Here is a 12,349-nt window from a genome sequence, read left to right as displayed (position 1 = left end):
TAGGTCACTGTGGTGACTCCGGCTGAGTGGGATGTTGAGCTTTAGAATCAGCCGTACAGGACCATTGTAGGGTCTCCGGTTGATTTATTATTTTCACCTGATTGACATTGATGCATTCTGATTATATTTTGGGCATGGCATATCATTTCCGAGATGTTATTATGATGGATTGTGATTTGAGCTCTTGATGATATATATATGTGTTTATATACTATTTTTCTGGGAAAGTATACAGGTTTTACGGTGAGGGGTTAGAAATAGGGGTTAGAAATGTTTTTAACGAAATGTTTTGGAAAATCTTTAGTTTTACTGACCCACTCATTTTGTTTTGCGCCCCTCCAAGTTCTAGTTAGCGGTTGGTGGCTCTCGAGGTCTTATTCCGGCTTTCTGATAGACTCTTGACATGTAGAACTCACCTGAGGGTGATGTACTTTTATTTTAGTCCTACTTGACTGCACTTAAACCTATGCTCTGACTTTATGTGTTTGCTTTATATCGAGTCCTGTTATTCTAGTAGGTTGTTCTGCTAGAGTTGAGTTGAATTCCTTCTTATGTATGTTATGGTTTTGCTTCCGTGTCGCACTTATGGTTACGTCACACTCACGTGACAGCCAGCACACCTGGATCCTTTGGATCGGGGTGTGTCAGCAACTCCTTGGTTCTTGGATTTGAATATTTTTCAAATCCAACGGTTCAGATTAATTAACTATATTAAAATTTATTAAAAATTATAAAAAAATACAGAAAAAATATTAAAAAATACATAAAATTTTTAAAAATGTTATTTTTTTTCTATAAATACCTAACCCTCATCTTCTACCTTACACCACATTCAATATTTTCTACACTTTCTATATTACCTACATTTCAATATTTTCTACACTTTAAGAGAAAAAAATGTCTTCGTGGAAGCTCATTGAAGATGTTATGTTGTGTGAATGTTGAGTTCACACTACTCATGACCCGATTACGAGTAATGAGATGGATAAGCGAGAAATGTGAGTAAAACTACGAAAGCGTTTTGTGATGTACATGAAAAAAACGCTAGAACTAGTCAAGGTCTTCAAGGTCGTTAGAAAAAACTCAACCCATCCCTTGTTGGAAAAACGCCATCTCTTATGCTTTGGATAATGACACGTGGCGTGACGAGATTGGTTAAAAATCTTATTTGAAATTAAAACTATTTTTTTTTCTTTTAGAAAAAATTTAAAAATATTTTAAATGGGCTGGGTGTCAGCGCATTTTGTAGGGGTGGAGATCGTTTGTGCCAACGCATTTTTTTAGAGGTGGAGATGCATTTGCCTATTACTGTTCATTGAAGCCTATTACTGTTCATTGGAGTAGATAAATAGGCTAAATGCTGGCACAAAATCTTTAAGAGTGGACTTGCTCTAAGGGCAAAGTCCTAACCATTTAACCTTATCTCTTCTTTTGACAGTGGAGACTACAAACGACAATAAGTGTTGCTATCTCCACGTGGTGTTACATTAAATGGGATAACCAAATGCTCACGTAAACCCGTTTCTTTCTCCACTTCTGCACTATTCTTTTCCCCATTTGTCCTGGAAAGTATGGGTGGAAAAAGAAAAACTACGCATCTTTGAAACAAAAACCCTATAATTGCACACTAATTATTTGATTTTGGTGTGTTAGGAAAGTTGGGTTTTTGAGATCTTTCTGGATAATCCAGAAAAAGGTGAGCTGGGAATTTGTTAAATCCCCCTTGTGTGATTGTTTTTATTGTTTTAGGTGTATAATCTGTTTCCAAGATAATATTTTTTATTGGATTGTTATGAATTAATTATTTGGATTGCTCTCAGATTCAGATTCATATATTTTTTTATAGACTTGAAAGCTGATCTTCCATTGCAGGTGGATTTGTGTTCAAGGAGAAAAGCTGCACCAAAATGCATGAACTGTTCTTTGAATAATCTTGAGTAAGTTCCTTGTCCAGGTTTTGAAAGTTGTTTAATTGGTATTTGATTATTTAGTTTTATGCAGTTGAATTGTTTGATTGATGGTGGATTTCACTTTTACAGTTGGTAAAACATGTAGGGAAGGTTCAATTGATCCACAGATACTGAAATTTGAGGTTTTTTTCAGCACTTCATACCGTTAGGAGAACTTGCAGTTTGTAATTCTGAGTTGCTTTGTTGGTTTTCTGTGTTTTAGCACCTCGAATCTGATTTCGTGATTGATTAGTACTTCATGTTCATAATTAGTGGGGGGAAGGATGGGGGGTGATTTTTGAGAGTTTTGTGAAGTTTGATACTGAATTTTGATCATGAAGAAACCGAATTAGGCAGTATGAGTGGCGATAAGACTATAGTTTGGTTTAGGAGGGACCTGAGGATTGAGGACAATCCTGCCTTAGCTGCTGCTGCTAGGGATGGTAGTGTTTTTCCTGTTTATATTTGGTGCCCCAAAGAGGAAGAGCAATTTTACCCAGGTCGAGTATCACGGTGGTGGCTGAAGCAGTCTCTTGCTCATTTGGACCAATCCCTGAAATCCCTTGGGGCAGAACTTGTGCTTATCAAAACTCAGAGTACTCTTGCTGCTCTCATCGAGTGTATTCAAGCCATTGGAGCTACCAAAGTAGTTTTCAACCATCTTTATGGTATATCCTGGAACCTCTCTTGAAAGTAATTTCAATCAACTGATAACTTTAATTCGCGAAAAGATTAGTGAAGCTTATCTAGTTTTAATTCTTTTTATGCCTTATCTAATTAATTCTCTCAATAAGTTTTTGTGTCTCTGTCCTGATTTATCATATATCGAGAAATGGAAATCTCAATCCTTCATCGGATCTCTGTATTTGTATTGTGTTTTAGACTAGTGGAAGATGATTCTATTCATCCTTAAAATTTTGCCTGTGCACAGTCGTAACTGTTAAGCTACCATTGATCCGAAAAGCTAAGGTAATACAAAACTGAGTCTGTATACACAACATAACTAATGAATTATCTATCATTAACTTGAAGGTTTTGCTTCTTCGAGATATTTCACAAAATCCCACTCAAGAAATGGTCAAAATTTGTTTTCTTTTATAACTAGGGCATGTCACAAATCTTACCGAAAACCAATTTATTAAATCGACTATTAGGTTAAGAGTAGGAGGGCAGCCCTTCTCTGTCGTGCTGCTAAGTAAGTCGATGCTGCTTGCGTAGTTAATTCGAGGCATTTACTTTTCTTTTCCACTTTGTACATATTACCTGTTTTTTTCATCCCAGATCCCGTTTCACTTGTTGGTGATCACAACATCAAAGGAAAGCTGGTGGAGCTAGGCATTTCTGTGCAAAGCTTCAATGCAGATCTGTTGTATGAGCCATGGGAAGTATATGCTGGAAAAGGACAAGCTTATACAACTTTCAAGGTGTACTGGGATAAGTGCTTACACATACAACGGGAACTTGTGACACGTCTTCCTCCATGGAAATTGATTTCGGCAACAGGTACTTTTCAACTTCCAAAGATCTGCGTGTGGCACGTCTGCTTGTTTGTGTTTTCAGGAAAACAAATAAAGAACAGGAGTTTATTACATTTATTGTTGTTAGTGATAGGTACTGTAGCAAAATGTTCACTCGAGGAACTGGGTCTCGAAAATGAAACGGAAAAGTCTAGCAATGCCCTCCTAAGAAGAGCATGGTCTCCTGGTTGGAGCAATGCTGACAAGGCACTAAGTGAATTTTTCGAGTTGCACCTGCTTGACTACTCAAACAACAGGATGAAGGTTGGACAAAACTCCACATCACTTTTGTCCCCATATCTTCACTTCGGAGAACTGAGCATTAGGAAAGTTTTCCAATCAGCTCGAATGAAGCAGATACTGTGGGCAAAAGAAGGGAACTCTACTGGGGAAGAGAGTGTGACACTTTTTCTGAGGGCCATTGGGCTTAGAGAATACTCACGGTATCTATGTTTTAACTTCCCGTTCACTCATGAGAGACCACTGCTGAGCAACTTGAAGTTTTTTCCATGGCAAGCTGACCAAGCCAATTTTAAGGCTTGGAGACAAGGTCGGACCGGTTACCCTTTGGTTGATGCAGGAATGAGAGAGCTATGGGCAACTGGGTGGATACACAACAGGATAAGAGTGATCGTTTCAAGTTTTGCTGTGAAAGTGTTGCTTCTTCCTTGGAGATGGGGAATGAAGTATTTCTGGGATACGCTTATAGATGCCGATTTGGAAAGCGATATCCTTGGTTGGCAGTATATCTCTGGGAGTTTACCAGATGGCCATGAGCTTGAGCGTTTGGACAGTCCAGAGGTAAGTTTTTGCTTTAGTAATGTTCACATAGAATCTTATTTCACTCTGTTCTTTCTAATTAACTGAATTTTCGGATTTAGGTTCAGGGCTCAAAATTTGACCCAGAGGGTGAATATGTAAGGCATTGGCTGCCTGAGTTATCACGTTTGCCAACCGAGTGGATCCACCATCCTTGGGATGCACCTGATTCTGTGCTTAAAGTTTCAGGTGTAGAGTTTGGGTTTAACTATCCAAAACCTATCATTGAGATAGATTTGGCTAGAGAACGCTTGACGAGCGCCATATTCAAGATGTGGGAAATGGAAGCAGCAGCAAAGGCTGCAAGCTCAAACGGCACAGATGAAGTTGTTGTTGACAACTCCATCAGTGAAGATTTGCCCATCCCAAAGGTGATATTAAAGAAAACCTCTCCTTGCCCTACATACTCCTCTAATGATCAGAAGGTACCGACATGTCAAAATTCCAAGAATAATCAGTTTATTAGGAAGAGATCAAAATTTATGCAAGACGAAAGCCCACTCCCAGATAATCCGCACAATCCTAACGAAGCTGGGCCCTCGAGAACAAATGAAGACACGAGCTCTACTGCTGAATCTTCAATCTCTAAGAAGCAGACAACTAGCAGAAATTCATTTTCGGTTCCACAGTCATGTTCATCATCAGAAGGCAACCCCTTAATGGGGTGTGAATCTTCTGAGATGAAGCAGTCATGGCAAGAACAAAGTGATATGGAGCAGAGTTCAAGCAAAAATGGTAACTAATCAAAAAAATTGTTTAACCGTATGATGATTTTATTTGGCGTACTGTTTCAAATTCACTCTACTAAATGATTAATTAAATGCTATTAGACATGTATCAATATGAAAGTGCGGTTGACATGTTATTGTGTTCTCTCCAGGAACAATTAGAGATGCAAATTTAGGTATGTATTTGGCCGGGTTGTTCGGGGGTTGGGAAGGGATGACAGATGACTCAATCTGGGAATTTGTCTCTATATTTTGTTCGCCTAATCAATAGTTATAATAGTCGGTTCTATTTATATTGAGTTTCATTGCTTGTATAGCGCTGTTTAATCACATTGTTTCAAACTTGTGTGGGGGTAGGAGCCGTGGAAGATGAACACCTCTGATACAGAATTCACCGGCGGCTGCTGAGTTCATCAAGAAAGAGGACCGTTCTGGATAATGTAGTAAGCATTGTAAAATCTGTCCTTTTGGTATGACTAGCTCAATGTAATCCCTAGTATGTAAACGAAACGAATACTGGCTAATATCAGATGTCCATTCTGCCTCCACAATGGAAATGAAACTCAATCATCACCGACTAATCTCTTGTTAAACAATCTCGATACTATGTTGTATGGTCGTTAATCACGACGTCAATTCAGATGCGGTTTCTTATGCTTGATGATGTTGATTGCATGCGGTATATTGATCCGTATTAAGAGAGATGGTTAATAATGCATCAGTTTTGTATGTTTAACATTATTCGTTGAAAAAATAATAATAAACAAACAAACAAACGTACGTTTGATTGTCCCGTTAGAAAACACACTTAGTATTACGGTTTAGTAATATTCATTTTCACTTGTAAGTAAGGGATCTTAAGCTCGATTTTCACCAAAGGCGAACTTGAACTACATTATTGCTAGCTCATTGTGAGGCTAATTAAGCTCACCCTCTTCCTCTTAATATAGATAATATTGTTTGTTAAAAAAAAATAAAAAAAAAGGTTAGAATGATAATATGGAAATGGCCAAAATGTAATTGAGTAATTAAACAGTATATTGTAACGTCATGAATATTCCCCCTTGGTAATGGTTAGGTCCAGTTAAGTACATATTAATACATTCAAAGAATTTCAGTCGATCACCCGTTCTCAATCAAAATATCAAAATTAAGGAAGCTTTTTGGGTTGTGATGTACTGGGTCTAGGCAATTGTTGTTTGTCGATCGTCTGTGTGTTAAATATTTTGAGTTGTTTGAGATTTTGAGAGAATTAAAATTTAACTTCAAAACTACATATTGTAATACGGGTGGATTTGTGACACTACATGAAGATGTGAGAGGAGTGCAAAAAATTAAGTTTTTTCATATTATTTCACAATAATGCATACGTGATACTAAATATTATCTCATGTGATATAGGAGAAAAACACAGCTAATGTATGAAAACGGTGCACCAAGGTTTCTCTCTAGATTGTATCTATTTATTTATCAAATGAAAGTAGTTCATTTTACTTTTTACTAAATAATATCATAGAATTACCAGAAACTAGTGACACAATAAGTTCCAAATCTTCAATGCCTTGGATGTGCACAACTCTGTTAATTTTGATAATCATCATCTGTAGTAAATTACTAATAATATGCATAAATTTTGATAGTTTCTCTGATGAAATTACATACAAATGTCTTTAATAAAGTAATGATATTGCATAAATTTGATCAGAGAAAAGTGCAGTGATGTGATTATTATTTGATTAGAAAGTGGATTATGCTAAATGAGGGGGCATAAGACGATAAAACAGCATCAACAAACCATAACAAAAGTGAAGAAAACTAGGAGCATTTAGCCTATAAAAGTTCTTTTCTTTTAACTTTTAATTGCAAATGAGAATAAAAAACCAAAATTGCCCTACAACAAAGACTAAACAGGCACTAAAGCATGAAGATTAAGCAACATGATCAAAGAACTTCACCAGGAGAATTCAAAAAGTTCGACCTGATAACGCCATAGAAATACGATAAGAAGAAGCCTAATCAAACCGGAGCAGTTCCATTTTCTTGCTGCCTTGATCCTGATGGAGCTGCATTTTCTTGCTCTCCTTCACCAGACAAATCCTCCAATGACCTTCCCTTTGATTCAGGGACCAAGAATGTAAATAGCAGCCCTAGCAAGTTGACCACACCCAAAATTATAAGGGAGTTCCTCACCCCAATTCCCTTTTCTGCGTACTGAAATCCGAATGCGCCAATCATTGCCCCGGCCTTCCCCCACGCAGCTGAAATTCCGTGACATGTTGACCTTAACCTTGCTGGGAAAATCTCTGCAGGCACCACAAATGTCGTGGCATTTGGACCGAAATTGGCGAAGAAGAAGGTCAATGAGTACATCACAACAAACCCTACTCGGTTTTCTTTTAGAGTCCAGTGCTGGTAAGGAATGGCTAATGCAAACATGAAAACAGTCATGAAGAAAAAGCCCATTATTTGAATTGAGAACCTTCCAATCCTATCGATGAATGCCACAGTGAACCAGTACCCTGGGACAGTGCTGCATAGGGCGATGAGGGTTTGCGCTCTGGCAATTTTGAAGACTTCTTCAAGAGCACTCATGGTCTTTGCCTTTGGAATCCAACCAATGGCACTGAAGATGTCCTTTTGAAATAGATTCTGGCTGTAGAAGGCAATATCAAGCAAGAACCATGTGCTGGTAGTTCCGAGCAAGTGAAGACCATGACGCCGAAGAAATTCCTTTGAAAAAAGGCCAAAATCATTCCCTCCTTGCTCAGTTCTCCCTTGTTCTGCTTCAACTTCAACCTGCAAAACTTTTGACATATCAGCAGCAGCCTGCTTGGCATTCTTGGCCACCAAGGCAGTGTACCGAGCAGTTTCAGGCATTTTCGCACGCCAGTAATAAGTCATCAGAGCTGGGATAGCACCAAACATCAAAATAATGCGCCAAACATAATCTGCTTCAGGGAAAATAGAGGTGGCTGGATCAGCTTCGTAAGATGGTGCAGGAAATCTTGCCTTAAAAGTTGCAGACACAATAATTGCAACCGTTCCACCAGCCAAAATCCCAAAACCCTGCATAGCAAACACGGCAGCAATGAAGGCTCCGCGAGTCTTTTTATTTGCGTACTCAGACATGATAGTGGCTGAAAGAGGGTAGTCGCCGCCAATGCCAAAGCCTAACCAGAACCTGAAAAAACAGAGTGTTGAAATCACTGCCTTGGGTTCTCTACCAAACGAGAGGCCGGAGGCAATAGAGCAAATGACCATGACCATAAGGACCATGCCGTAGACGCGTTTTCTGCCCAATTTGTCACCAAGCCAGCCGAAGAAAAGCTGGCCAGTTAGGGTGCCACAGAAGGCAACACCATTGACAGCGGCCGAAACATTATGAGGCAAACTGCCTGGCTCTGCAGCTCCGTGTTTCTGGTAATAAATGCGGCCGAGCAATTTCGTGACAAGGGAAATGCAGAAGAGATCATATGCATCAGTGAAAAATCCCATGCCTGCAATCACAATTGCTGTGAAATGGTACCATTGTGTTTTGGCCACATCAAGTGCATTCAGCACCTCCAATTGATCATTGGCCATCGCTAATTAGTTAGCCCTCCTCTCAAGTTATTGTATTCCCTTCAACTGCTCAAAACCTGAAATTTTTGATTCAAGGAAAAAGAAAAACAATGTGATTTTATCAATTACGTGACACAAAGATGATCAAAACATGGTGAGCACATAAAAATTTGGGGAGGGGTTTGGACAGTGTCGTATGTAGGACACCTCTCACAAAAACAAGATACCATGTATTTTGGTTTTATCTGGTAACCAAAGTATCCTAAATAAGACAATTCTACTGAAATTCTCTCATGAACCAAAAGAAGACAGCAGAGGAAAAAGAAGACAAAATAGGGGTTTATTTGATTCCACTGCAATCAATGAACTTTCGTAAACAGATGAGTTCGTCAAGAGAACCATACGACCTTGATGATGACAGTTTCACACTAAATGACGCATGAGAAAATGACCCACAACACGGGAAGTCATGAGTCAATAAATAAGAATTTATTAATTTTTTCCAATTAGAAAAATGGATTTGATCTTTTTGTAGATATATAATTAAAAGACGCAAAATCTTGTCTGTGTCAAACTCACAAACTGAATTATACATTCACAACGACAGCAAATTAAATTGGTACAGTAAATAGATGCAGCTGAATTAGCAGAGAGATGGATTGAAATTTGAATTTTAAATAATTTTTTGCTATTATTTTAGTAATTTTTGGTCAAATATTCCTATGAAAAAATTCAAGTGAAGTTAAAATTCTTGAAAGCAGAGCTGAGGTCAAATTACACTGCTGCATTAACTAGCTGTTTGTTTCCAAAGCTCTAAACTGACAAAAAATAAACGGACAAATACATATTTAAATATATTTTTCACACAACCCAATCTACATTAAGCCAAAAAAAAAAAAAAAAAAAAAGAGAAAGTGAGTGCCAGATTCAGAAATTTAACCTCAGGCCCTTGTGCAAAAGATTCAAGTTTTTGTTAAACCCACCGGAAACACACCCTTTAGGTTTAAGACATTGAAGCAGATAACATATGAAAAAAGAAGGGAAAAATTGAAATAGATCCAATTTTATAGGCCTACTTTTGAAATATGTATAATTTTTAGTGATTTTTTACTTTTGAAATAGATCTAATTTTTAGTTACTTTAACCTATATCAAAATACCTCATGAAAGAATTGTGCTTTTTGAGCACAATATCATATATTGCATGCTTTCACGGTTCACCTAGGGGTGGCTTTGGGATTTCCAAGGCCCAGTGCAAATTTAAATTGGGAACCTTCAACGTACAATTTTTTTTGTGTTTAAAATAAATTTTTTCTATGATATATTTACAAGTACGAAACTTAGTATGAAAGTCAAGTTTGTAACATAATATCGTCTATGGTTTATGTAACATAAATGAAATTTTTAATCAAGAAAAAAAGACGTAGATAAAAAGATACAACAATTTTCAAAATAAAAAATAGGGTGCGTGGTAGTAAAGGTCCCTGAACTTTGTCCCATGTTTAGTTTTCATCCCTAAACTCTTATATTAGTTTCTTGCATCCTCCAACTTAACTCCGTGTTGCACAATTAGTCCTTCTGTCAAATATGTTATCTTTTCCGTTAAATTTAAGGGTATAATGGTCTTTTTAAGTTATGAATTATAAGATTCCCAATATGTGAATGATATCCCTTTTTAGATTAATTTTCCCGCCAAAAAAAGGCTTATTGTGATATGCCTTTGCCCAAAAAAAAAAAAGAAAAAAAAGTCTAATTGTGATATGCAGTTTTCCTATTTAATCCAATTGTTTATCATATGAGTTAACAACTTAGTGGGGGTGTTGCCTTAAGGACTCGTCTTTTATTGATGTATAAACTAATTGTTTATCTTATGCAATTTTTCGGCATAACTCAAGAGTTATCTAAGTTTAATAATAATAATAGATTAATACTAAAACAACAAATTGTGCTAAAGATCACCAAAAGTATCGATAACATAATAACTTCATCAAAAGTACCAACATTACCAAAATAAAAATACCAGCCTTACCAAAATACAAAGTTTACTACACAAAATATGTACCAATTCTACAACCACAAATAAGATTCCTTTGGGCTAGCAAAATGTCATATTTGCCCACCACAAAAAGGTCATGTGCAAGGCATGTGATCATATTTAACGGAAAATGTAACAAACTTGACGGAAAGGACTATTCGTGCAACACAAACTTAAGTTGGAGGATGAGAGAAACTAATATAAGAGTTGAGGGATGAAAACTAAACTTATAATATAGTTCAGGGACCTTTTCTATTATTTACCCTAAAAAATAATCTGGGTATGTACTAATTAAGTTATATATATATATAATTAAAAATGGAGGCTCCCGGAGATGGTACTTTGCGCAGTTGCTCCTTTGGCACCCTCCAAAGCAGCCACGGCTTTCAGTTACATTTTTTCATTTCCATGAATAAAAAACAGCTTGAAAAAAACTCATGCAATTTCCCTTTTGATTTGATCTTCTTTCTTTTTAGAACAAACGTGAGGAATAGGTGAAACAGAAAAGAACATTCAGGAATATTCTTGTAATGAAATTTCCTTGGCATTACGTGCCCAAGGTTTAGCAAAACAAAGAATAAATGTCTGTTCATCAGAACAATCTCTCCAATATGTTATGATTTATTCACTTTTAGGAAAGAAAGAAAGAAAAAAAAAAAAGAAGATGAAAGCTTGTGAAAGCTTTGTGAAAGATGAGGGGAATATGGGGTTAAATTTGAGAATTTTAGTAACAATGATCATGTTGATCAATGTTAGTGAATTGCAGATGTGAGTTAGGTCAATTAGTCAAACACCTATAAAACGAATGGTTTAAAATATGACAAAATATCATCTTGAAAAACGAATAACTAGAGATTTGGTCATCATTTCCTTACCATCCAAATATGGAAAGAATGTGATTTCGGATCCAATCAATTACATTACATAAGTAGGCAAATGAAGATTAAAGAACACAAACTAGAAAATGAACAAAACCAAACAATAGCACAAGAGTGAAAAGACAAACCTTGTATCTGAAGCCGTACATAGAGGTGAAGAAATCTTAAAAACCGAGACCGAGGCGCGAAATCATGCAGAAATCACAGTACGAGGAGAACCTGTAGAGTGTGTTCATGCAACTAGTAGTGATGAAAAACCAGATCGAGTTAGAGGGAGTGTCTTTGTAGTGATGAAGAAATAGTTTTGGGAAGGAAACACAAAGACCAAGTTTACAAGGCCAAAGGGTAGAAATGGCTTTTTACCAAATGTAATTAGTTTTAGACAACAGAAAGAGAGAGATATGAGGAAAGAGAGGAGTGAAGTATGGGAATGGAGGGAAGGGAAGGGGGGTTGTGTCCGTATTTAACTGCAAACGACCCTCTAAATTTTTCTCATGTAGGAATCTTTCTTCTACCTGGCATATTCCCCCCATCTTTCGTTCTCTCACCTCACTTCACCTCTTTTTTTTATCCTATCTTTCCTGCTCTTAATTAGTCAATTTCTTAATATCCAAATTTTATTTTTTGGATTCTAATTATTAGTATTAAAAAAAATAAAATGGTAATAATTCTAATTATTCTGTGCGTAAGTGTAAATAAATTTCATATCTGGACACTTGAAATAGTATTTGTTATTAATTTTTTACTTACAGGATGAGAAAGGCAATAATTGAACTTTTGTCGTGGTGTGGCCATATGAGTAATAGAAGCTCATATTATGCTCTAATATGTGTTTGTGCTTTTACTGGTTACAATTTTTATTT

The 12,349-nt window shown here is 36.7% G+C and overlaps 2 protein-coding genes across 5 annotated transcripts; one reads left to right on the top strand and one right to left on the bottom strand.

Moving 5' to 3' along the window:
- Nucleotides 1–1,405: 1,405 nt before the first annotated feature.
- Nucleotides 1,406–5,564, top strand: LOC103453448 (cryptochrome-1-like). Of its 4 annotated transcripts, none has more exons than XM_070810826.1 (8): nt 1,406–1,696; nt 1,873–1,937; nt 2,040–2,617; nt 3,231–3,452; nt 3,561–4,267; nt 4,348–5,020; nt 5,166–5,189; nt 5,371–5,564. In XM_070810826.1, the coding sequence occupies exons 3-8, from the start codon at nt 2,308–2,310 to the stop codon at nt 5,394–5,396; spliced, it is 1,962 nt and encodes a 653-aa protein (XP_070666927.1). In that variant the 5' UTR covers nt 1,406–1,696; nt 1,873–1,937; nt 2,040–2,307; the 3' UTR covers nt 5,397–5,564. The 4 variants fall into 4 exon arrangements, with proteins under 4 accessions (XP_070666927.1, XP_070666926.1, XP_008391195.3 ...); XM_070810825.1 differs by having other exon boundaries at nt 1,447–1,696; nt 3,555–4,267; XM_008392973.4 differs by lacking the exon at nt 5,166–5,189 and having other exon boundaries at nt 1,447–1,696; nt 3,555–4,267.
- Nucleotides 5,565–6,819: 1,255 nt separating this feature from the next.
- Nucleotides 6,820–11,909, bottom strand: LOC103453429 (probable inorganic phosphate transporter 1-7). The gene is made up of 2 exons (XM_070810824.1): nt 11,615–11,909; nt 6,820–8,651 (listed from the first exon to the last, which is right to left on the bottom strand). The coding sequence occupies exon 2, from the start codon at nt 8,593–8,595 to the stop codon at nt 7,030–7,032; it is 1,566 nt and encodes a 521-aa protein (XP_070666925.1). The 5' UTR covers nt 8,596–8,651; nt 11,615–11,909; the 3' UTR covers nt 6,820–7,029.
- Nucleotides 11,910–12,349: the final 440 nt, after the last annotated feature.

This window comes from Malus domestica, chromosome 13 (genome assembly GCF_042453785.1).
Source record: "Malus domestica chromosome 13, GDT2T_hap1".
Classification (NCBI taxonomy): domain Eukaryota; kingdom Viridiplantae; phylum Streptophyta; class Magnoliopsida; order Rosales; family Rosaceae; genus Malus; species Malus domestica.
This window is presented reverse-complemented; position numbering and strand designations above follow the sequence as displayed.

Bases quoted from the DNA above. Each gene is read 5' to 3' on its own strand.
- LOC103453448 (XM_070810825.1), top strand. From the start codon at position 2,308: ATGAGTGGCGATAAGACTATAGTTTGGTTTAGGAGGGACCTGAGGATT. The intron at 2,618-3,230 runs GTATATCCTGGA...TTTTCATCCCAG, and splicing joins AGTTTTCAACCATCTTTATG to ATCCCGTTTCACTTGTTGGT. The intron at 5,190-5,370 runs GTATGTATTTGG...GTGTGGGGGTAG, and splicing joins AATTAGAGATGCAAATTTAG to GAGCCGTGGAAGATGAACAC.
- LOC103453429 (XM_070810824.1), bottom strand. From the start codon at position 8,595: ATGGCCAATGATCAATTGGAGGTGCTGAATGCACTTGATGTGGCCAAA.